Source organism: Gavia stellata, chromosome 7 (genome assembly GCF_030936135.1).
Source record: "Gavia stellata isolate bGavSte3 chromosome 7, bGavSte3.hap2, whole genome shotgun sequence".
NCBI classification, from domain to species: Eukaryota; Metazoa; Chordata; class Aves; order Gaviiformes; family Gaviidae; genus Gavia; species Gavia stellata.
The window spans coordinates 19,320,501-19,344,086 of NC_082600.1; the positions used below are offsets into that span (position 1 = coordinate 19,320,501).

Consider the following 23,586-nt stretch of genomic DNA (forward strand, 5'->3'; position numbering starts at 1 on the left):
GAAAGTTGGATAATTTTTCTTGGAAAGATTGAGGTGCTGTGGTGGAACCTTCACTTCTGTGATTCTGAAAGTAGTTTTGAAGTATGACATAAAAGGCATGGATTTGAGTGCTGAGCTGTTAAATATATGTTCTTAAATTTCAGATTTCGGATGAGATTCTCTGTAATTGATTTAAATGGACCAAACTTATGTAGAATCCTGAATGAGGTTGTTTGGAATGAATAGTACTGTTTGCATTTTGAAGGATTGATTTTGTTAGGGGTTTTTTTCTTTATTTTGGGACTTCTAAGGGACTACAGTTAAGGATAATTTTTGTCATGTTACCATGACAAAAAAAAATTACTTCACCTAAATTTCACAAATATAATCTCATACTAGGATATAACTGTTTCTAATTTTGAAGTAAATGAAATTAGTTGTTTGGAAGGTACAGGTTCAGAACATAGCATTGCCTTAGGTGCTTGAATGTTTTTTTTAGTTTGTCTTGTAAGTCCGTAAATAATACTGCTTGGAATTACCAGTTTTTCATGACGTATGTCTTACTGCAAATGTAAAGAGATTATATGATGCTTTAGATATCTTACCTACATGTCTTAAGTATTTTGCACCAACCCATGAACTTCATGAACTGTGTAGAAATAGGTCGCATATCTCTGTAATGGGAGCTTCCTAAAGCTTTCAACTAACTCAGCAAAGTGTTACAACACATGTATTTTGGTTTGTAGAAGTTAATTATCATTATCTTAGTTCTCCTATTGTTTAATAAATTAATAGCTACTGTCTTTGTAGGGGCTGTCTGATCTGGAGAAATGGACAAAATGCTATATGCTACTGATTAACTCAGGCGTATTTATCTTTAGTTGAATCTCAGAATGCACCCTGTTTAATTTCATGGAAAATACAGCAAAGGAGAGTGAAAATTCCTTTTGCAAGCTCATATGGCAAATCATCGTCAAAACTAGGCTTCCTGACTTTTCATCCACCACACTCAGTTGATCAGAATACTGATATTATTTAATCCACTGTCTCGGAGCTTTAATCTGTCATGTCTACACATGGAGTGTTTGATAAGCAGCCACATGTGCAAGATGTCACGCAGGCCTAGCAGCTGAGGCATGTGCCTCACTTATTGGAGACAGACCATCACTTATTGGAGCAGCCACTGGAGGCCTGGTGGAATACCTGGGGCATATTCAGTAGTACTGGACCCGAGCTTATGCCCAGCTGAACCAAACTCTCTGTGTCTGTATATGTGTCCTTGATAAACAAAGTCACAAATGCATATCTGAAACAGTCAGAAGGCCTTAATCATTTTGGAGTGGCCTGTTTGAGAAGGCTTTGAGAGACTGCTGAAAAAGATTCAGTTCAGGGGTCTCGACTTGAGTATCCATTACGACTACTGTCTCTAAAATATTTTGAGCTCTTTACAAGGGTTGCTAAAAGCGAAGTCCTGAGGATGATACATTTTGGCTTGAGGAGGAGGGGAGGAATTATTCAGGAGACTTGGTGCCAGTGGCTGATTCTGAGAGGGATCTTAAACTTTTAAAAGGAAACTGGGCAAGGAGAAAGGGGACCTGATCCTGCAAAATCATTAAGGGCGTTTGCCGGAAATCCCGAGGTAACTTGATTGAGGACTAGTGGCTGATTAGTTTCCTTTTTTCTGTCTCTTACAGCCTGTGCTAGGTTAACATATGTAGGGTAAGCTTGGTTTACGATATCAAGGTTTGTGGGGTTGTTAAACTTGTTAGTTGCAGTTTACAGTTGAAATAGAGGCTCAGACCTGATTTTGATTTGTTGTGTGACCACAGGTTTCTGAACCTTATCTTGACTTCTGTTGCTGTTTTCTATGGTTGAGAATAAAGTATACTCACTGTGCAGTGGAGCCAGAAGAATTAACATTGCATAACTTTCAAAGTTTGATAAATATTTAAAATTGTTCAAGTGCTTTCTATAGCTTTGAGGAGCCAAGAGTCGTAGCACACAAGGAAGAAAATATATCCTGTGCTATATGCATTTCTTAGTCCTTTCACAGTACAGCTCTATAGCATTGAGGGAGAGCTTGCTGAGTTTATAAATAAGAATGCTGGGAATTATTTGACATGGATGATCAATTCTTGGTTTTGAGGGAATTAAAAGAGGCTGTCACAAATTATATGCCCATTGCATTTCTAAGAGAGTAAAAGGCTTGCTTGCTTGATTGATTTTTCAAGTTCTCACAGTGTAGCTCTAAGCCAAGGTTTAAACCTACTTACCTAGCATTTATTTATTCATTTATTTATAGAGCAATATGTCAGGTTGCACTTTTCTGTAATCTCTGCCCCCTAAAGTTTCATTCTCCCCTTTCCTTTCTCCACCCCCTGTATTCCCACAGTCCATGTATAAAATGTATGATACTGTTCCTTCTCATTTCTTTAAGCAGAATAAATAATGTTCTGAGAACAAAATTAAAAGACTGCTGTTGTTGATTTCACTTCTGTAACTAATTCTTAAGGTCTTTCTTCCATTAGTGTATGGTTTAACATGCATTTCTGTAGCTGGTTGTATCACAGTAGTTTGGTGGTGGGGTATGTGTTATTTCATAAAAGATTTAAAGTTGTCTGTAATTGGAGTTCCTGGCATTCATCATTTCAGATCTTAAGAGATCCTGGTGCTCACTAACCTTACGCGTGTAGTTAAGAAGCTGTTTCTTTTATAAGTCACTACTAATTGAAGAGTTTGTGGGATGCTTCATGGTAGTTTATTGGGAGTCATGGATGAGTCTCAAGTCCTTAGTGGATGCATAATACAGGTTGTTATGCTTCTGCTGTTGACTTTAGGTTGCTTCTCCTGGACCATTGAGGTTGTGACAAAAAAGCTGTCTTTTTAGGAAATTTTACTTCTCAGATTAAAAGTAAACTCCCTGAGCAGCTGGTATCCTGTGACATACTGCAACTATGGCACGTACAGCTGAGTTGGTTTATATTCTGTTCTTTTCTTTCTCACTGGCTGTGAAGGAAAGGATCATGAAAAGAAGATGAGCTCTAAAGAGCCCTTTTCATGTCAGACTGTGTATTAACTAAAGTGGCAATTTGCAATACCCTCATCTCAAATTAACTCAGCCATACCTTGGTTACAGAAAAGTGACTAGAAGTTTGTACAAGACTCTGTGCAAATTGTGCCTTATGCTTTTTGACAGGCTGGGTAACTTTACTCAAAATTACCACTGTGTCTTATTTAAGGTATTTGGTGTCAAGATAGGACATTTAAGGTCATTAAAGGTCGCTGACAATTAAGGTCAGTTTTTCAATTATAACTGGAGAATTCTGTAAATAAGAATATGCTGATTCTTAAGAATTCTGGCTTTATGAGGAGAGATTTTGGATGCCTTAAAAAAAAAAAAAAAGATACAAATTCTATAGTCATGGAAGATACCTGCTTCCATGATTTTGCTTTCTTTGGTGACTAAATAACTTTTGGCTGTTCTGTGGTAAAACCAAAAATAGAGAATGGGTCACCTTTGGCACTTACGGTTATGAACTATATTCCTCCCTCTTCATTAAGGTTAGCTTTCCCGTAATCTTTATAAAAATGCTTACACTGATGGGCTTTTCTGAGAAATGGAGGTTAGTTTATTTGTGATTTAATTGTCTAAGATCTGTCATTTAAAGTAACTACATCAAGATCTTACTAAATTAGATGCTGTTGGTTACGACGGATAGTAAACCCATGATACCAGTATTTCCAGTCTACAGAATTAACTCTGTGGCAACCTACTCAATTACAGGTTTAATGGTTCAGTGTACGTAAGATACGAAAGAGGTATATAACATTTTTTTCCAATTTCAGCCCCTCCTAATATGCTCTTACTGCTTGGGCTCCAGCCTGTTCTAGTCTTGAGATGCCACCAAGAAACCTTGCTGAAACATGGAGTTCACCGAGTTTTGAGAGTGGGGGTGGGACAGGTAAGTGGTGTTTCTTACTTTATATGACGCTCTTTTGCAATTTTAAAAATATACACTAATGTTCACACTGGAGGCCACCAGTTCTTTCCCTTTGTATTATTAACTAGTTCTTAAAAACCAAAAACTTGCAAAACTGCGCCATAGAGTGAGCAAACACTGTTTCCTCCCATTCTCTCCCCCCATCTCATTGGCGTGTTCTTTTTGCCAGCAAGATCCTGTGGTGTTTTTATCTTTCAGAAAACAGAATATTGTTAGGATTACTTTAGAGTTCATGCATTTAGACTTCAGAGTCTTTTATTTTCAGGAAAGTGGAGAGTGGAAGGGGAAAATTGGATATATGTTAAAATACTTCATGTGCCTAGTAGAGCAGTGATCGCACGGCATTACTGTACTGGTGTATCAGCTGTTTTAAATACAGAAATCATATTACTGATAGTCCCTATGCCCCTTTTCAATAACTAAAAAATTGTAGGCATTTAGGTACATCTGTATATTTTACTGGATTTATATATAACAATAGGCTGTTTTTAATTTTGAAAGTAGTTTTACAGATAGTTACTTATTCTTAACAGAACCCTGTGGATGTAGATGAAATTATCTGTACTTGTTTTAGAGGAAGAATTGTGTCAGTGCATGTTGGTAGTTTTGCCCAAATGTATTAGGATTGGAACGTCTTCTGCCGGTCTGCTGTTTTGCAGTAGTTGGCTCAGGAGTAACTTCGGAGAACTACTATCAGCTAAATTTACCTTGCAGTAAAGTGTAAAAGGATGCCACTTTCTGGGGGAAATGACTTAGTGAAAGAAGTTTGCAAGTGGTGCGTGCTAATGATTTCTGAGATGAACTTTTTAGTTGTAAAAAATGATTTTCAATGTGTACAGAAACTCCAGAGGTGGATCCTGCTGCTGTTTCAGTGTGTTGTCTCAAGTGGAAATAGCTTATTGATAGCGAATGAAGGCATGTGTGGGAAGGCACTCTGAGATAAAGGATATTGAAACATTTTAAACTATGAAATCTTCTGGCGTGGTAGCAGGAAGGAATGTATGTTTGAAGCTGTAATTCTCTGTTCGCTGGTAATATTTTGTGAAACTTTCTGGGCTGAAATATCTGTCTAAAATGAATATGGAGGATGGAAAGTATACTCTTTTTCCAGTTTAGGTGTCATTAAGTTTCTTGGGTTTTTTTTTTTTTTTTTTTTTTTTTGAGAAAAGAATGGTTTTTGTCATTTATCTGTAATCACAGACATTAAGTATTTGATAACTTAAAGTTAATTATATTTGAGAGGCCTGCTTTTGAAGAATGTTTTTTAAGTGCCTTTTGGGAGGAGGAGGGCTGCTTTGAAAGTTGAATCACAAATGTAAATAGTGTTTCTTTTTGTGATCCTACTTTGTGGGTTTTCTTGTTTTTAAACTCATAAATTATTGAGTGAGTAGATGACCTGGCTTGATTTTATCTTCATGAACTTTGAAAGGTATTAAATCCTAGAAGCAACTACTTAGATCTTGCAAAAGCATCAATGAATATACTTAGTGTTTGGTATATGCATAGTTTACATACTGCACATTTAATAATTTCTATGCATGGAGAAAATAGCTAGATTCTACAATTACCCAGTAAACTACTGTTTGCAATTTTGTTTTCTTGGAAAACAGTTGTGACCTTCACAGCTTCTAGGATACATCCAAATGGGTTTTGATACTTGTCTGCATGAAGAGGCCAGATACTGCAAAGAATTACGCATTTGCACTGTGTTCACTTCACAGATGTATTTTGGGGGATTTTTGCAACTTGGAAAAAAACCAGAACATTTAAGCTTGTGTAATTCTAGCATTCAGTGTTGGTGCTTTGTGACTTCTAAAATATGTGAACTCTGCTCTCAGACTGTGCATTTCCATAGATGCTAGTAGTGTTGCTCAGGAATGTATGTTTAGATATGTTGCCCATGGCAGTAATTTTACAGCTTGAGAGAGAGAATCTTGCATTCAGAATGTTCACTGCAGTCCCAGTTTTTCTATAAAAGTGAGAGGGTTGGGGTTTTTCCCATCAATAACAAGCTGTCTAGCTTTCATTAAGCATCTGGAATGCGACAGTGCCTAAATGCATTTCAGGGCTAAGACATAACTGCAAAGTTAGTAATAAGTTGTTTCTTGGAATAGCTGCCATTTACTGCATATTATCTATGTAAAGGTGGGATGTTTCGAATCACTCAGATCCATCTTAATTCCTCTGATATTAAATATATCATGGTTGTTCTGAGGCCTAGAGATTTCAGATAATCCTATTAATTTAAAAATACAATGTATTTAGTGGAGTTTGGGAGAGGAGATGGTGTGAGAAATGCTTCAATATTATATTTAATACAGAATTGTAAAATATTGTATTATAGTATATATGTGGAGGGCTGAAAAATGGTTGCATACCAAACTTGTGCAAATTCTTCCTGAAACATTGTCAGCATTGAAGTCTTCATGACTTCCCAATGTTAGGAAGTCCCCTCTACAAGTCCCAAATGTTTGCAAGCCCAGTAACAGGGTGAGTGGGTTGGCCTGCGCTGTGGATGGCCACATCTTGAACCGGGCAGGGGTGTGGCAGGATCTGGTCAGAGGGCTGAGCTGGGGTCCTGCCTATGCCTGCCTGCCCAGCGAGGCCCTGCCTGCTGTGTAGTGCCAAATGTGCAGCTTCCCTGGCCACCTCTGTCTCAGGGGCTCTGCCGTGGGTCATAAACGAGACTCACATGCCACCAGCAGTGCAGGGTCTCCTCCTCTCCTTCCACATTTTGACTTAGAAAAATGGTTTGATGCTTTGGGTGATGTTGTGTACCTTTTTTTATGCAGAACCATACTAATCATGGCTCTGACATATCTAAATGCTGAAATTTCCATGATTTTTTCCGGTGATCATTCTGAGATATTTCTGTGGTATTGACTTTCACTTACTGTCAGGTATTATGAAGAAGGTGAAAAGTTAATTTCACAGCAAGAATGGAAATAGGGTTTACACTTTCCAGTTGGGGATAAGCATGCATCTTCTCAAAAGTTTTGACAGATGAGATTAGTTTTACACCCTGATCAAAGTAGCAAAAAGATAAATGAAAGTAAACTACTTAGCCTTTTCTTAAATGCACTGCTAATCATGGAGAATAACTTGCATGTTCTTCAAAAGAACTGGGGTTTATGTTTTGGGTTGGTTTTTTTTTATTTCAGTAAGTAAGTATGTCAGTATCTCTGTGGGTTAGTTATGTTACCTGTAATGTCTAAGGAGTTAAATATTAGAACAGAAAACTTATCAAGCCATGTAACAGCTGGATAGCAGGAAGACAAACATGCTTGTATTCTTTCATCACTGCTTAAGTTATGTTTCTTGAAATCAAAGACCTCAATAGTTATTTTGAACATGTTTGACTGTTGAAATCTGAAAGTCAAACTTTACTGAAATTCATTGTGGAGGATCAAGCACTGGAAATGTAAACTTCAAATGAGGCCTCTCCTATCTCTTTTTGGTTTGATTTTGAAGTAATCACAGAAATAGCACCTGAAATTGTGTCCAGAAATCATTCTTTGTTCATTATCATTAGACTGTTGGGTCAGCTTAGAAGCACAGCACAGGATCAAACAAGAGGAAATGTGTGGCATATCCTAAATATAGGGTTTACCTTATAGTGTGGTGAAATGCGTTGTAGGGTAGTAGCTCATGCCAACCTATTTTGGATTTATCTATGTTGTTCAGTGCCATGTAGAGATCCTGGTTGGGGCTGTGACAGCATTATAGCTGCATTAGCATGGTGTGCTATCGGAACTGAGGTACTCATTTTCTCAGCAAGGCTGCAAGGTGAGCCTGGATGAGGTACCTAGATAATCTGCAATATAAGAAAGTTTATGTGGATGTATCTGAAGTACTTTCATGGTTCTGCTTTATGCTGTGTAAACATAAGCAAGGCAACTTGGGTTTCTAGCACTGTGGTTTTGGGATGGAGGGATGTTGCACGTGGTGTTACTGACTTCACAAGAAAAAACACTCTGGCAATTTTTTGAAAAAATTCATTCATGTCTGATGTACAGGTATCTTTTTCAAGCAAGTACTGTCTTATTACTGTATAATATTGGGGAAAGGATGGGGGAAGATTTATTTCTGTTTAAATAATCTTCTAGGTTAGGACTGTAAAGGTTATGGGAACCATTTGTGATACACAATTGTAATGTGTTGGCCGCTCTTTGTAGTTTTGCTAAGGTACAGCAGCATGAAAAGTAACGGAATGGTTTTTGATTGCTGCCAGTCAGAATGCCCAACAAATGCTGTACGTAACAGGAACAGTTCTTTTGATTTGGTTTCTGGAATTCACTCTTGTCTCAACATCGGGGGGAAAGAATCTCACCTCGCTCCTGCTATTATGCAGCTCTCTCTTCATCATGTCCTTGCTTTAGTTCTGCTGCAAAGATCTTGCAACATTCCAAAGATATATGTGTGTGTAGGCCTGAGTGGGAGATCACGTTTATCAAAATATGTAAACGGTTGAAGCAAGGGTATTGTAGTGTGGTTTAGGGGGATGGGCATGTGACAAGGGGGAAGGAAGTTAGAGAAGTCATAGACAAAATGATGAGAATGGCAGTAGAAAATAGAAAAAGGACAGCCAAAAGGCAATACAAGATACATAGTAACTGAGAACGAAGCATTGCAGGGTGGGGTAGTGTTGAACATGACGAAACCTCAAAAACCAGATTCTTACTGATTTGTTTGAAAATTGAATTAGAAAGTTGATACTGGTATGATTAACAACAGTACATAAGCGTATGTTCTTTTAATTGCAGGAAGCATGGTTTAGAAGAACTTTAGACTATACTTGGATGCCTTTTGATATTGTCAAATAAACAAATGGTATTGTTTTGCTTTTGTAGGAAGATGAAAAATTTCTGACAGACTTGTTTGCACAACTAACAGATGAAGCCACAGATGAGGAGAAAAGACAGGAATTGGTAAGAAATCCGTAAAATATACATGAAGTAGACAGTTACTACAAAGTGATACATGCATTTTTTTTTTTTAATTACTAACTAGTATATTACTCCTGTTTTTCAGGTTAATTTTCTGAAGGAGTTTTGTGCATTCTCTCAAACACTGCAACCTCAAAACAGAGATGCATTTTTCAAAACCTTGTCAAATATGGGCATACTGCCAGCACTAGAAGTCATATTGGTAAGTCAGTTCAGTGTTATTTGTGATAACAATTTTGTTATCTCCAGAGAGGTTTTTTTAAAAAGTAAGTATGCCAAACTTCAGTCCCATGGTTTTCTGAAGAGTTTCCTTCATTTGTCTTGTCTTAGCTTGAGATTCAAAACATTTGAAATATTTTTGTAAAACTTAAAAAGCAGTTACATTATGACATTTATAAGTGCCCTGGCATTTTTACCTTTTTGTTTTCTCATTCACTTTCCTATCTTTACATGCTTCTTGGTGTACAATTAAGTAAGAAAATAGGAAAATAGACCAAAGGGCAGGGAAACCGTAAAACTTACTTTGCTCAACAGTTGTCAAATGTACAAAGAAGAGGTTAGAGTCAATTCAGTTTTAGAATACAGTTTTAGTAATAGTTAGGTATGACTTGTAAGTAGGAATTAAAAGCTATGTGCTTTCTGTTTTTCATTCCATTTAAGCCTTTTCTTTTACGGAAACATAAATTATTTTATATGACTTTTCTAGGGTATGGATGATGCACAAGTACGAAGTGCAGCCACTGATATATTCTCATATTTGGTTGAATACAACCCATCCATGGTACGAGAGTTTGTCATGCAGGAAGCGCAGCAGAATGATGATGTAAGTAGAGGGTCCCCAGAAGTGTGTGTATTGTTTTTTGAAATTACTGTTTTATATTTACAACTCTATTAATGACATGAGCCCTAGTTCTGAAGAAGCATGGAATATAGTCATGATGGTTACATGATTCTGAACTACTATGTTTTTAAAAGTTCTGTTAGGTGAGATGAGTGTTCTCCTGTTTACATATTCTGGTTCCATTGCATGTAAAGTAAAACAGGTTACCATAAACCACCATTTTGGTTAACATCAACTGTCATACAAGCAAACCAAAATGGTTTTGAATGATTCTGTGTGATTCTGTGACAGCCTCCTTAAAATGCAAAATATAAATTTCAGTCTTGATCTTAGCAAGTACATGTGTTTTTAATTTACTTGTAAGAAACCTGTGTTCAGTTTACTATCACACACATTGAAAGTGGAATTATGGTCCTAAGTGTTTAAGAACCCTTTTTGACAGAGGTTTACATTTCCCAGAGGTCCCCTGTAGCTGATTAATACAGAATGCTAGCACACAACTAGTGGTAAGAAAGGTATTTCAAAGTGGTATTCAGCGGAGAAAAAAAATCATACTGCCTTTTCCGTAGAGGAGATAGTTTTTTCTTGTATCTGCTGAAAACATGCCAGAGAACAGGAAGCTGCTGGTGCTACTACTGCTGTACTGGAAGAAAGGGGCAGCTGGGACAGGGAATATAGCTGGTGGTTCCAGCCACTTGAATTTGATGGCTGTCCTCTTTTATGGGGGATAGTGGTAACCAAGTAACCTTAGTGTAGGGATTCCTAAATGTAAATGTTATTTTCTACATTTATGTGTTGTTCTTGTTTTCTGCAAATACATGTTGGGGTTATTTTAGGTGAAAATAATCTCATCAAGTTCAATAGCATTATAAAATTTACTGTTGTATATTTGTGGAAATAAAACTCTTGGTAGGTATTCTAGAGGGGGATACAGATTAACACTTATGTACTCTGAAAACGCTTCCAGAAATCAGTTGAATTTTGAGACTGTTAAGTATCTGCCTCTATAGTTTTTATCTTTTGGTGTTTCAGTTCAGACTAAATTCTAAATTAGATTGTTAATTTCAGAACCATTTTTAGTTGCTTTAAAAGATTCTTCACTGCTTGCTGCCTTACTGTTGAACCACTGACCAGAATGTGTCACTGGCATGTCAAGTTAATTTGTTTCTGTTAAGTTTGGGGTTTTTTGTTCGTAGTTGTTTACGTTTTACAGAATTTCGATAGAACACCATTTTTAATCAGGCGGTAACCGTTTTAGAAGATAATTTCAGAATTAGGGCAGGAGAGTAGCATTAGAATTGATTTTGGCTTTTTTCTTTTCCTTTACCCCCGTTAGGATATATTACTCATTAACCTCATTATAGAACACATGATTTGTGACACAGATCCAGAACTTGGAGGGGCAGTGCTACTCATGGGTTTGCTTCGTACTTTAGTTGATCCAGAAAATATGCTTGCCACTGCCAATGTAAGTAAATACCTTCAAAAGAAATTATAGTTGTTTTCTGTAGAGTATTTGGTGCTATGTTACATATGTAATTTTTTTTTTAATTATTCTTTAGAAAACAGAAAAGACAGAGTTCTTGGGTTTCTTCTACAAACATTGTATGCATGTTCTGACAGCCCCTTTATTGGCCAATACTACAGAGGACAAGCCTAGCAAAGGTAATGCCACTCTGGATGTTGAGCTCATCAAGGCTGTTGAATGTCAATGTTTAAAACAGGGTAACTGTCAAAGAACGTTTTCTGTCTTGTCTACCAAAGAGAATCCGAGACTATTGATATGTAGTTCAAAGTAAAATGTTGATTCATGATGCAGTCATTTGAATAATTTGTAAGTGTAAAATTCAGCAAAGAGATCTGATTTAAGAAGTGAAAAGCACTTGCTGAAGCTTTTGCTTCAACAAAAATTAAAATATTTGTATAATTTTTAGTAACTCATGGGGGCTGTTCAGTGACATAGACTTGTAAACATGCGTAAATGTTTTTTAAGGTCAGGGATTACTAGAAAGGATGCAAAATTGCACCTGAGAAGGTGTATATCACCATACTGTGCTGAATTTGAGGGTATTGGTTCTAAATCAGACTAAGAAAGAAGAGATCAGTGATGAAGTAACTGTTCTTGCTGGCTACTAGCAGCAGTACTGTTTGTTTATTAATAATATAACACATCCAAAATGGATGTAAAAGAAGGTACATAAATGATACCTAAACATTGTGTAAACTTTTGAATTTATTGTATAGATTTCCAAGGGATTAGTTCCATTTATCTGTTTTATCTCAACTGGCTTCCAGATAGATTGGAAGTGAGATTTTTACTGTTTAAAATACTTGTGTTCTTTAATGGTCAACAATCTGGCAATATTTTTAAGAAGGTAGCATTACCTTTTAAAAAAGACTAAATCTAATGTGTATTTAATTTATTATTTGTCTACTTAAGCAGGATTTGGGTTACTTTTTTGTATATACTAATATGATTATGTCTTAGAAGTATTAAAAGAGCCTGAGGTATTTCTTGCATAGTACTTTCGTTAAAAGGCATAATAGATCACGTTTTTGGTACAAACTTAGTCAAGGTACTGTATATAGGGCAATATTTTATGATACAGACATGTGGACATCATAATGATATTTGGTTAAATAAACCTGACCACTTATGTTAGTGTTAAGTTCTGTACTCTCTGAACCTTCAAACACTGATTGAAGACAGACAAAATGTAGTTGTTTCTATAGTTTAAGAGGGTTTCCTGCCATATCTATATAAATAGAAAATATTCAGTCCCTAACAGGCTTGTTCAATTTCTAATTTAAAGACTAAGCATACCCTCCAGCATGTTCTCTAAACTATCTGTGGGAATATACAAGAACTTGGAAATGTTTACCAGACTGCAGCTGGATATTTGAAGTTAGCTTCTGAAGGCAATATCCGAGATATGTTTAATTATTTTGGGTTTGTTTTTATTATAGATGATTTTCAGACAGCCCAACTCTTGGCATTAATACTGGAATTGCTAACTTTCTGCGTAGAACATCATACTTACCACATAAAGAACTACATCATTAACAAAGATATCCTGCGAAGGGTCCTTGTTCTCATGGCCTCAAAGCACGCTTTCTTAGCATTGTGTAAGTTTGAAAGATAAAGAATAAACTAGTATTTTGTGAATGTGAAGTGTTACATATCTTTGTTCTGCTGGAAGAAAACTGTTCACAGATCATGACAATTTGTGACAATACAGAAATTCTACTATTATGCTCTGTGTTTCTCATACCGATTTATAGCTATGTCAGCTAGTATTAGTAAATAATTCTGCGTTTATAGGTGTCTTTTTTTCTAAAAAGCAGAAGGATTTTTCTTAATCTCAATGTAGAGGCGAATTGAAAAGATGGTATCTCAATATTGAATATCCTAAGAGAACCGTTGTAAGTTTTGATTTTTTTTTTTTAGTCAAAATTATCAGAGATATTTAATTAGAGATACAGTTTTCTGACTGCATTAAACAACACAGAAGTGCAGTGTGCTGCTTTTTGAACTCTGATAGTTTCTTGACCATGCTTAGCACATTAATAGCAAGGCAGTGTGACTTAATTCTGGAGGCAAGCAAGAGATTTTTTCCATGATTCTGTTGTGCGCATAGGGTAAAAAGTTGACTGAGCAGTACTGTACAATAAGAATTATGTTTTAAATTTGTAACTGAATCACCTGAGTTTGGTTTTAGAACCCTTGAATAATCTCTTTTCATGTACACCTAGTTGCTAACAAAAATATTCTGCCTTTATAGTAAGACGATACTCTACTTTCAGTTTATGCATGGACATTCACATGCTTGTGTATGCTTTGGAGTTTTAGAAGGAGCTTTAAACTGGATGTAAATTAAGTCTTTGCTTTACTACGTGTGTGAACTAAATGTAATTTACCAGTTTTAAAATGAGATAGTTTGCATCCTAATCAAATAGGACTTAATTAAATGTGATCAAACTTATAGTTGAATAATAGGAATGATAAGCAAATTTCCCAGTTCTACTGAGAAAATATTTTACCTTTATCATAAGTCATTTAAAAAATCAAAAATACACCTTTATCTTAGTAATAATATAGTTAAACAGTAGTATATTATTTCTTCAGTGAACAGAGGTGGTTTCAGTTGTACAGTTACGATGGAGGATTTCTTTATGATAAAATAGATAAGTCGTCTTCAGGAGTATAGTCAAGACTGTTGAGAAGCAGTAAATAGCTGAACGTATTACCTGGTCCTAATAATGTAATGCTATATAAGAACTGAGATTGCAAATTGTCCTAACTAATGCTGAGTAATTTCTGGATTTTTTTTTCTTTTAAATTTAAAAATTCTTTTGACAACACTTCTGTTTCAGGTGCCCTTCGTTTCAAGAGGAAGATAATTGGACTAAAGGATGAATTCTATAACCGTTACATAATGAAAAGTTTTTTGTTTGAACCTGTGGTCAAAGCATTTCTAAATAATGGTTCCCGTTACAATCTGATGAACTCTGCCATAATAGAGATGTTTGAATTTATCAGAGTGGTGAGTGCTGTTATATGCTGAAGATAATTACTGTATTGTTAAATTTTGTAGTTCAGAAAGACTTTTCTTTTTGCCTGTACCCTAAGTTATACTATCATAGTGATGTGATCATATGATACTGTATTTTAATGAACTTCCTTTTGTATCAGTTACATATTCGTACGTGTTCTTTCTTATGTTCAAACGGTACCATGACTTGAAAATTAAATTCACTTCATACTCAGTGTACTAAAAGTACCCAGAGTTGCAAAGGCTGCCCTAATAAAGTTTCATTGTGCAGATTGGATGGGCCTTTTAGAACAGCAATGTCCTTTGAAACTACTGCTACAAAAACATCAAATTTAGTTGTGCTCTGTAGTGTCAATTCAATAGAATATAGAAACATAGGGAAGAGATACCAGTCTTTTTTGATGATATTAACAGAGTGCTACAAAGTCCCTTCCATGGGGAGTCTCTTAAAATATTCATGCTAATTTGGCTGTCTGCACAGTACTGTTTCCTCACTGTTGTCTGCATCCAGGTTCTGACAAGTTGCTGTACAGACTGCAAATGTGGTAAGTGGGGCCAAGCTAGGGTGCAGACAGTCGTGGGAGGAATAGGTGGGTGAGGAAAAAAGGAGGCTTTGTCACCTCTTGAAATCTTCTGTGCTGATGACCTCCTTCCTCCTTGAGTTGGGACTCAAGGTAATTGAAGATGGAGATGACTTGATCATTGTGGAAGAGTTGATTTAAAAATTGTTTTGAAGCTGTGAAAAAAGTTAATCCATATAGGTGGTCTTTCAGTACTCCATGGGATTGTGTGCTGATTCTGCAGTGCATGCTATGAGGAAATAAATCATCTTTTATTTTCTTATTCTCCTTTTCACATAGATACCCAGGTTGCATTTCCAGAATACTACTTGGTATCTGGAAATAATTTTTGTCTATTTTATTTCATTCAGGTTTATTCTTAAAAAGCTCAGATTAAAAAAAGTGTGCTTTTGTTATTACTGATGTATTACCATTCATAAGAAGTGACCTTTGAGCATATAACCAAAAAAGGAAATAACCAGCTTATTAAGATTTTTGTTGCTTTGCTTGTCCTCAGTAGATGGTAATTCAGGTGTTTATTCTGCAGTGTATTCCAGGGGCTGTGCAGTGCTAAGAAAGCCAAACAATGCACAGGAGCAATTTTCCTGCTGCAGCATGCAGACCTGTGCTAGTCTCAGCTGTCTAGAGTGGCTTTGGGCAGCCACAATGCTAAACTGAAATAGCAGAACAGTTGGGAGGTTTTTGTAAAGGACCTTCACCAGCACTATATGGCCACAAAGGAAAAATCTTGATGTTAGTTTCTGATTAAAAATATCTTCCTTGTTCTCATCCAAAACAAATGCGTTGAATAGTTATTCTTGCATATATAATTTATTTGCAGCAAGGAAAGAAACAATATGAATGCTAAGTCTGTATCTCGTAAACATATTCTTTAATTGACTGATTATAATGGATATCAGTTAATCTAGCAATATAAAAATATTTATAAGTTACAGTAGGAAAGACCTTTTAAAATTGGTTTTGGTATAATTTTCTATCAGGGTTTTAGGTTCCGTTCATGTGTTTTGAAGGAGATATTGCTAGAAAATTGCTGCTATTATGTCTGTTCCGCTAATTAAATACTTGAAGCTCTAGATTTTTAACTACACTTGTATGCATAATACTCATTTTTACATAAGCTAATTAATATGATGCTTTCTATGGAATGTTTAAAAATAATCTCTCATTTCAGTTACTTTTTATATTGTATTAAATAAATTCATTTGAATGAAAATAAGTCACTTTGTTCCTATAGGAAGATATAAAATCGTTAACGGCTCATGTAATTGAAAATTACTGGAAGGCACTGGAAGATGTAGATTATGTGCAGACATTCAAAGGACTGAAACTACGATTTGAGCAACAAAGGGAAAGACAAGATAATCCAAAACTTGACAGGTAAAATGCACTTAGTAAATCAGTGCTTTAATTCTGTTTTGGGAATATTGATGGGTGGTTGTGTGATAGTGGGAAATAAAAATAATTTTGATTCCTGCTTGCATCTCAGGCATTGTTGAATTTACTTGATTAAAAGTGTGATTTCCAGATGTGTTGCTTCAAACTCTTGATCAGCTTTCAGCTAACATGTTAGTTGCTGGACCCCCAGTAGTAATGCTAAGTTGTCATATCCTAAACTTATGTACACTGTTGTAATGAGGCTGGAAGCTCATTTGCTTAAAAAACAGATTCCCACTGTTTGATTTTTGAAAGATTGTTGAGTTGTGAATTACCATTCTGTGGGGTTTTCCTTCAAAATTTCACAACAGATTTCCTTTTATTTTAGTTAGCTGTGGGAGTAGATATTTAGATAAGCTCTACCAAAATGATTGAGAAATAGAATATACAAAGAAATTTTCAGGGGATGCTTTCTTGTCAGTATTAGATTTGCTGATGGAGTAAAAAACAATCTGATGTAACACTTGAATCACAGAGCAGAAGTTTACTTCCTTAGTGTATGCAGTTACCTAAGGTTAAAAGGATAGGGTGTATAAAAATAGGAAGTCTAGGACTTTTTACTCCATTTATTTTTGGCAAATGGTTTTACTTTTATGTGTAGTTTCATTCAAACAAAATGGACTACTTGTGTGAATAGATGAGTTACTCTTAAGAATTGTTAGCAAGATCTGTTCTCGTTCTGTTGTCTTGAATTAGTTTGAAAACACATTAAAAAATTAATCCAGATGATTCATACTGGGACATCTTGAAATCTCAGACTTTTAAGTTATTTTATTTCCTGCCACAAGATTTCTTTAACCAGTATTTAAATTTGAGACTTGTACAATTAAAATGAGAGTATAATCGTAGATTTGTTTTAAAATGTTGAAGCACTTTCAAGAGTATGTGTGGGATCTGCAGTTTTGAGTGCTAATGTTTTAAAGGTGAGATGTTATTATTTTGGCTTGTGTCAGCTAAGCTTATCACTTAAACAATTGTGAAATTCAAGCCTGCAACTGTTACATTAATGCCTGTGTTGGAAAGAACACCCAGCCACTTCCTTCAGTAATTTCCATTCAGTATAGGAAGTAAAACCTTAGTTTTTTCTTGGCTTAAGTTGAGCTAAGTGATTGTGTATAGTTGTGCCGCATGAGTTTATCCAACAGAAAATTACAGCTTCAAGAGAGAGGTTTGTAGCTCAACCAGCCCAGTTTTTACCTTCTTCCTGCATCTTACATAGTGGCTGCACAAGCCCTGTCACAGCCCATGTAATTTCTTAAGTGAAAACCCAGAAAAAATAAAATGCAAAAATATCAAGACTCTGTTTACACATTTTGACTAAGAATGGTTCAGTAAGGAAGGAGGCCAATAATTTTGTTAACATTGGCCACAAAACTGTTCAGAAGAGTGCCACTTAAGTAATAGTTTTGCACGATTAACAGAACTTGAATTTAAATGCAATGTAAAATGATGCAGTATGTATAGATCCAGATGATGGTGCTGGCAAGCAAATTATTCAGAAATAGATTCATTTTTAAAAGTACATTTAGCGTTCTTATTAAATACCTTGTAATTTCCCTTCTGGCTTTTTCCTGCAGTCAGTAATGCAAGACCTTTTCGCTAAATAGAATAAGCTCAGATTGTATTATTAACATTTGGTTCCAGTAACAGAGGCTTTATGAAAAACGTCAAATTTCAGACTTACGTTGTGGCTGGTAAATTTTGAACAAGTGCTGCAGAAAGTTTGTCAAGGGTTTCACACTTCTATTGGAAATTGACTGTTAGAATCAACATCTAGCAATGAAAAGAGTGTTTTCAATGTCTGTTCCACTTCACCTCCCCCTGTTCTTCAGGGTGCACATCACTGTGCCTCTCCTCCAAGGCCATAATACTGCTTCTGTGAGAAAAAAAGAAAAGGAAGGTGGAGCTGAGATAGACCAACACTAATAATAGATCAAATGGGGAGGGAGAAGTAGCAGTTTGTATCCCAGGCTCTAAAGAATGGAAAATACTGATAGTGACCAAAAATTGTAACAGGTGGATGTGGCAGAAAGAGATAGCTGTATTTTTAATGTATCTATTTTAAACTGGAGTCGTATTTAAGTTAGATTTTTGGGGTTGGTTTTTTTTTAACACGTTGGATCCCAAACACTGATGAGTTAAAAAGTATTTTCAGAAAAAAGGGTAAAGTTTCTAAGCTCTTTGCTTTACAACTTTTTATTTATCAGTGCAGACTGTTAAACCAAGCCTGAATGCAACACTTCAGTGATGTTTATTAAAATTACTTTTAATAGTGCTGTTTGTAAGCTACAGAATTTTGGACAGATAGAGTAGTCTGAATGTGCTATTAGCAGAGTTGTACTTTATTTGATTCTTTATAAATATAGGTTTTTAATGATATTTGCATTGAAAACGTAAAGATTCACATTACATAATGATTTGCTGGTCTTTTTATTGCTTTACAATATTTGTATCTGTAAGCTGTCACTGTAAATGTCAGGTAGATGTTTTATTATTAATATGAGTTGGGTTTTGAATCAAAAGTTTTAAAACTTACTGTTCTGCAGCATGCGCTCCATTTTGAGAAACCATAGATACAGAAGGGATGCAAGAACCCTGGAGGATGAGGAGGAAATGTGGTTTAATACTGATGAAGATGATATGGAAGATGGAGAGGCAGTGGTGCCCCCTTCTGACAAAACTAAAAATGATGAAGATATTATGGACCCTATCAGTAAATTCATGGAAAGGAAAAAATGTAAGTAATGAGAAGAAGAATGCCATATGGCTTATGCAGAAGCCATAACTTGTATTCTTTACTGCAGTGAAGGAGTTGCATGTATTTACTCTGAGGTTCTTAGGTTTTGAAATTGTGACACCAAGTTGGTGGACAGCCCCTTCAAAACAAGTTTTGTAGTCTTTAAAAGTGGAATGATACAAAATATTGTTGTTGATTTCTTAAAGCATTTGAATGACAATCTTAGCTGATAGTCAAGTTTTCCTGTCTTTTATTCAGGTTTATAATTCAAAATTTTTGATGTAAGTGTTCAGCTGTTACCATTGGTAGAATAAAAATATTCATTCCTGGCCAATGACAACAGCTGGTAGGTGATATAGTAGTATCAAAAGAAAAAAAAAAAAGTCCATGATTACTCACTTTACGTAAAGTATATAAAGTATTAAGTCTTTTCCCACACAGTAAAGTGATTGGCAATTAAATGTTCCGTTCAGTAATACTGCTTCACTTTTGCACTTTTTTTGTGTTTATTTTTTTTCTCTCCAGTAAAAGAGAGTGAAGAAAAGGAAGTTCTTCTGAAAACTAACCTTTCAGGTCGTCAGAGCCCAAGTTTCAAGCTTTCCTTTTCTAGTGGTACAAAATCTAACCTTACCAGCCAGTCATCTGCAAGTAATCTGCCTGGATCCCCAGGGTCTCCCGGATCCCCAGGGTCCCCTGGGTCTCCGGGATCAGTTTCTAAAAGCACATCTCAGATGGCAGCTATTACAACTAAGGTAATTTTGAATGGACATAAGTGGACTTCATTGTTACAGACTAGGAATTTGCTTTAGCATCTCTCTCAAGTTTGTGTGAATTCTGATGTGTTAAGCAGTAATGGACTGTGTGGTTTGTGTGTACCTTTTGTCTGGCCTTCAGCATTTTTGAGGAGATCTGACACGTATATAAAAAGAAGTAGTAAAAGCTCTTTTAATGCCCAAACTCTTGAAGTGTGAAGCATACAACTAGATGCTGTTTGCAGTGACCTTTATTGTGAAATGCAGACAACACTTTACTTTTGTTAAATTGCACGGGGATATTTGGCAGGTATAAAATATAGAAGTACTTCAGAAACATTGCCAAATTTTGCCAGACTCCACGATGTCCCACCACCCCCATTCAGAATTTCTACTGTTACTGTTTTTAATATTGTTTGGAATGATATAGCTGACACATGTGGAAGAAATAAATTGTATCATGCAGGGGTAGTTGCTGTAAGCCAAAATGTAAACGATTTCTAATATCTAGCATGACTTTTTTACCTTTTGAAATAACATATAGTTTTGGATTGGAACATAATGAAGCAGAAAAAGAAAGCCCGTTTAAAAGAGTCAGTATAACTTGCAGTGAATATCCAAAAACAGCATTTTTAAGTACATTTTAGGACCCTGTTGGATTTTATCAGATTTTTGGCTAAAACTCTGTTTAAACCAAGTCAGGGAAATAGAGTGACTGGTGTTTTCTCAGCACTGGCAGACAGATAAGGTAGTGTTGGTACAGTGTAGTTCGGATAATGAGAATTTACTTTCATAACAAGTGTTTCCATTTCTGAAAGGTCAGGTATGTATCTCAATTCTCAGGTAGCCTCAGAATAACTCTGATTCATCCTTGTTTTTTAATGCCACCATACTACTGCTTGTTCACCTAACTTCTAGTAAAGGCAAGTGGGGTTTTAGGTTTTTTCTTTCTTACAGTGGAATGTGGCTTAAGAGTTTGGGTTTGGATTACCTTCTCCTGAAAACACCTGAATGAGAAGAGTTTGGCTGATGGAAGAATGAAGTGACACTTCCTCTAAATCCTTCTGTGGAGGAAGGGGAAGCAGATTTATTTCATTTATGAAAAAAGTGCAGTAGTGAGTCAAGCACTTTTAAAAAGGGATAGAATTGGCTTTGAATTTAGTTCAGTCTATTCTGTATTTCTGCTGGAGGCTTGTTCTCTCCCAGACAGTATAATTCCTTGAATCTGAAATGGAGTCTTTACATATGGAGCATATTGCATACAGTATTGACTCCAAAATTTCAAGTCGTGGTGGCAAAAGAAAAATGTTCAGGCCACGCTGAATATGCAGTGCACTGAAAAACCATTCATGGATTCAGGCATAAGCTACCTTCTTTCAGTAAAATGTACACTGTTTATGAATGTGCCACAGTCGCAAACTAGAAACTGTTGAAATCGTGTTTTTCATTAATTATCTGATCCTGTTTTCTGTATAGCATACTCAGTGTTATGTTGTATGTGACTGTACAGAATGTGTGTAATTGTATTTTGGTATACAGTTAGCTGAAATTTTCTGGTTTGGATCTCTACCATTAGACACCTGAATAAGTAATACGACCTTTGAGTAGAGTGCCAGTAACTGCCATTGTAGTTAAGCTTCAGAAATTGCAACGTACTGTAGTTAGAGGAAGTTTTAGAAGTTCATGCCGCTTCTTCATGGGTCCAAAGCTGCCTAATCTTAAAATTTGTGGTTATTTGCAATACAAGGGAGTTTTTAATATTAGTAGATATGCTTTCATTTTCAGCTGCCAAGTTGTTTAAGTGTTGTAACCTGTACACCTCATTCAATTATATTATACAAAAAATACTTTAAGTTCCTACACACTTAAACTAGCTTTTGTGAAGACAGACTGTGTTCTGAAAGTATTGTAATTCAAAAATTCAAATTGAAGGGTGTTCTGAAGGTGCTTCCAGATTGCCTGTTGCTGCAGTCAGCTATGCTCAGTAAAAAAAAAAAATTACATCTTTACAGATAGAGCTGCAGTGACACTTAGCAAAACTAAGTAGATTTTTTGTTTTTCTTAAATTTCAACTGGAAATATTTCTATCCAGTTGGATAGGTAAAACCCCATTTTGGATTTATTCATTTAAACATTTTTCAGACAATGTCATTTTCATTCATACTGAAGGATTTATTCTTATTCTGCTTCATTTTATTCAAAACTGCATGAATCAGTATGCTTATGGCAAAATTCTGTGCAAACATAATTTTCCAGTACAAATGCGAAGTATCAATGTGCAAACATTTTCTTAGTTATAGTAATTGCGTCTGTCTTTGTAGGGAGGCCTTGTTGGGCTTGTAGATTATCCTGATGATGATGAAGAGGATGATGAAGATGAAGATAAAGAGGAAACTTTACCTTTGTCAAAGAAAGCAAAGCTTGAGTCATCATAATGGCAACTGCTGAAGAACATTACCAGTTGGGGGAAGGATATTTTTTCCAAAAACAAAACAAACCCACAGCAAAGCAGCAATCTTTTGTGAATTACTGTGTCTGACACAGATCAAACTATACAAACGGATTTCTGCCAATCAAGTGCCAATTCAAAAGAGCAGAAGAAGGGGAAATATTTCATTTAGGGGAAAGACTTATGCCTTTGAGCTCTCCAGCTTGGACCACACATTGCCCTTTTCTCAGGGAAGGAAATGGAAAACAAAACAAACAAACAAAAAAAAGCCAACAGGGCAGGAGTTTTGTTAGTGGAACTCTGGATTGGCTGGTCAGTTGCTACAATCAGAATATGCTTTCTTGGACCATGTATGAGACTTCTGAAGAAAAGGTGGTTTTTGCCATCATTCTTCACTAGTTAAGAATGCCAGCAGTTTCTTTGTATAAAAGAGACCTGCCTTTGAAATCGTACATTCTGAACATTTTAGTCAAGCTACAACAGGTTTTAAAAACCTCTATGGGGGAGGGCCGAATATAAAGTTTCCTCTTTTTTTTTTTAATCTGTTCCCTTTGCCCTTTAAACTGCAGAATTTTTTTTTGGAGGTGGGGGATTTGTTTGTCCCTTCTTGATTAAAGATTGAGTGGAATTCTAGATGTGGTCACTTTTGTGTCATAATTTTTTTTTTTTCCCCCCCTGAGTGTATGCTTAGTTGTTGAGTATATATTTGGGACCATTAAAATTTTTTGATGTAATATAATCTCACTGTTGTGCTGGTACCTGTTTCACCCTGTGTAATTTTGTTCTGCATCACAGTTCTTAATATGTTTAGGATTTTATGGAAGATGGTATAGTTTTTATGGGAAAAAAAAAAATCTTACCACAATGTGCATAAAAGCAATACTATTTTGTGACTAAATATTTTATATTAAATTTTCCATCAGCAACTGTCTTGAGAAAAAATTCAGGGAAATAGGATGGAATCAGAAAATTGAAACCTATAAATATGAAATTAGTATTCCAAAGAGACTTTGAAATATCATAACTGAGAACAATGGTGGTAGACTAACTCATCAAAATGCAAGATGAATGATTTAGGAATACCAATATATTGACTCATTTGACTTACAAAAATAAAAAAGAAATTATTAAAGCTGAAGGAAAATGGCATTAGTGGTATTTTTTTAAAACCTCTGATTCCCTTTGGAATACCAGTTTTAGTGAATTAAAGATGGTTGTAGAATAAACTCTTTACAAGGATACCATCTTTTGAAATTTATTCTAATACTCAATTGAAAAACAGCAATTAAACTGTGAGTCTAACTCAATGACTA

General features: G+C 35.6%; 1 protein-coding gene across 1 annotated transcript in view; it reads left to right on the forward strand.

Moving 5' to 3' along the window:
* PPP4R3A (protein phosphatase 4 regulatory subunit 3A) overlaps positions 1-23,226 on the forward strand; it is a 45,272-nt gene extending 22,046 nt beyond the window's left edge. The window contains exons 5-15 of the mRNA XM_009815233.2: positions 8,831-8,908; positions 9,012-9,128; positions 9,633-9,749; positions 11,104-11,235; positions 11,330-11,432; positions 12,735-12,893; positions 14,142-14,311; positions 16,136-16,278; positions 18,882-19,072; positions 19,598-19,824; positions 22,146-23,226. Of these exons, the coding sequence (XP_009813535.1) occupies positions 8,831-8,908; positions 9,012-9,128; positions 9,633-9,749; positions 11,104-11,235; positions 11,330-11,432; positions 12,735-12,893; positions 14,142-14,311; positions 16,136-16,278; positions 18,882-19,072; positions 19,598-19,824; positions 22,146-22,259 (1,551 nt within the window). The 3' untranslated portion in view covers positions 22,260-23,226. The remainder of the gene's footprint in view (positions 1-8,830; positions 8,909-9,011; positions 9,129-9,632; positions 9,750-11,103; positions 11,236-11,329; positions 11,433-12,734; positions 12,894-14,141; positions 14,312-16,135; positions 16,279-18,881; positions 19,073-19,597; positions 19,825-22,145) is intronic.
* Positions 23,227-23,586: the final 360 nt, after the last annotated feature.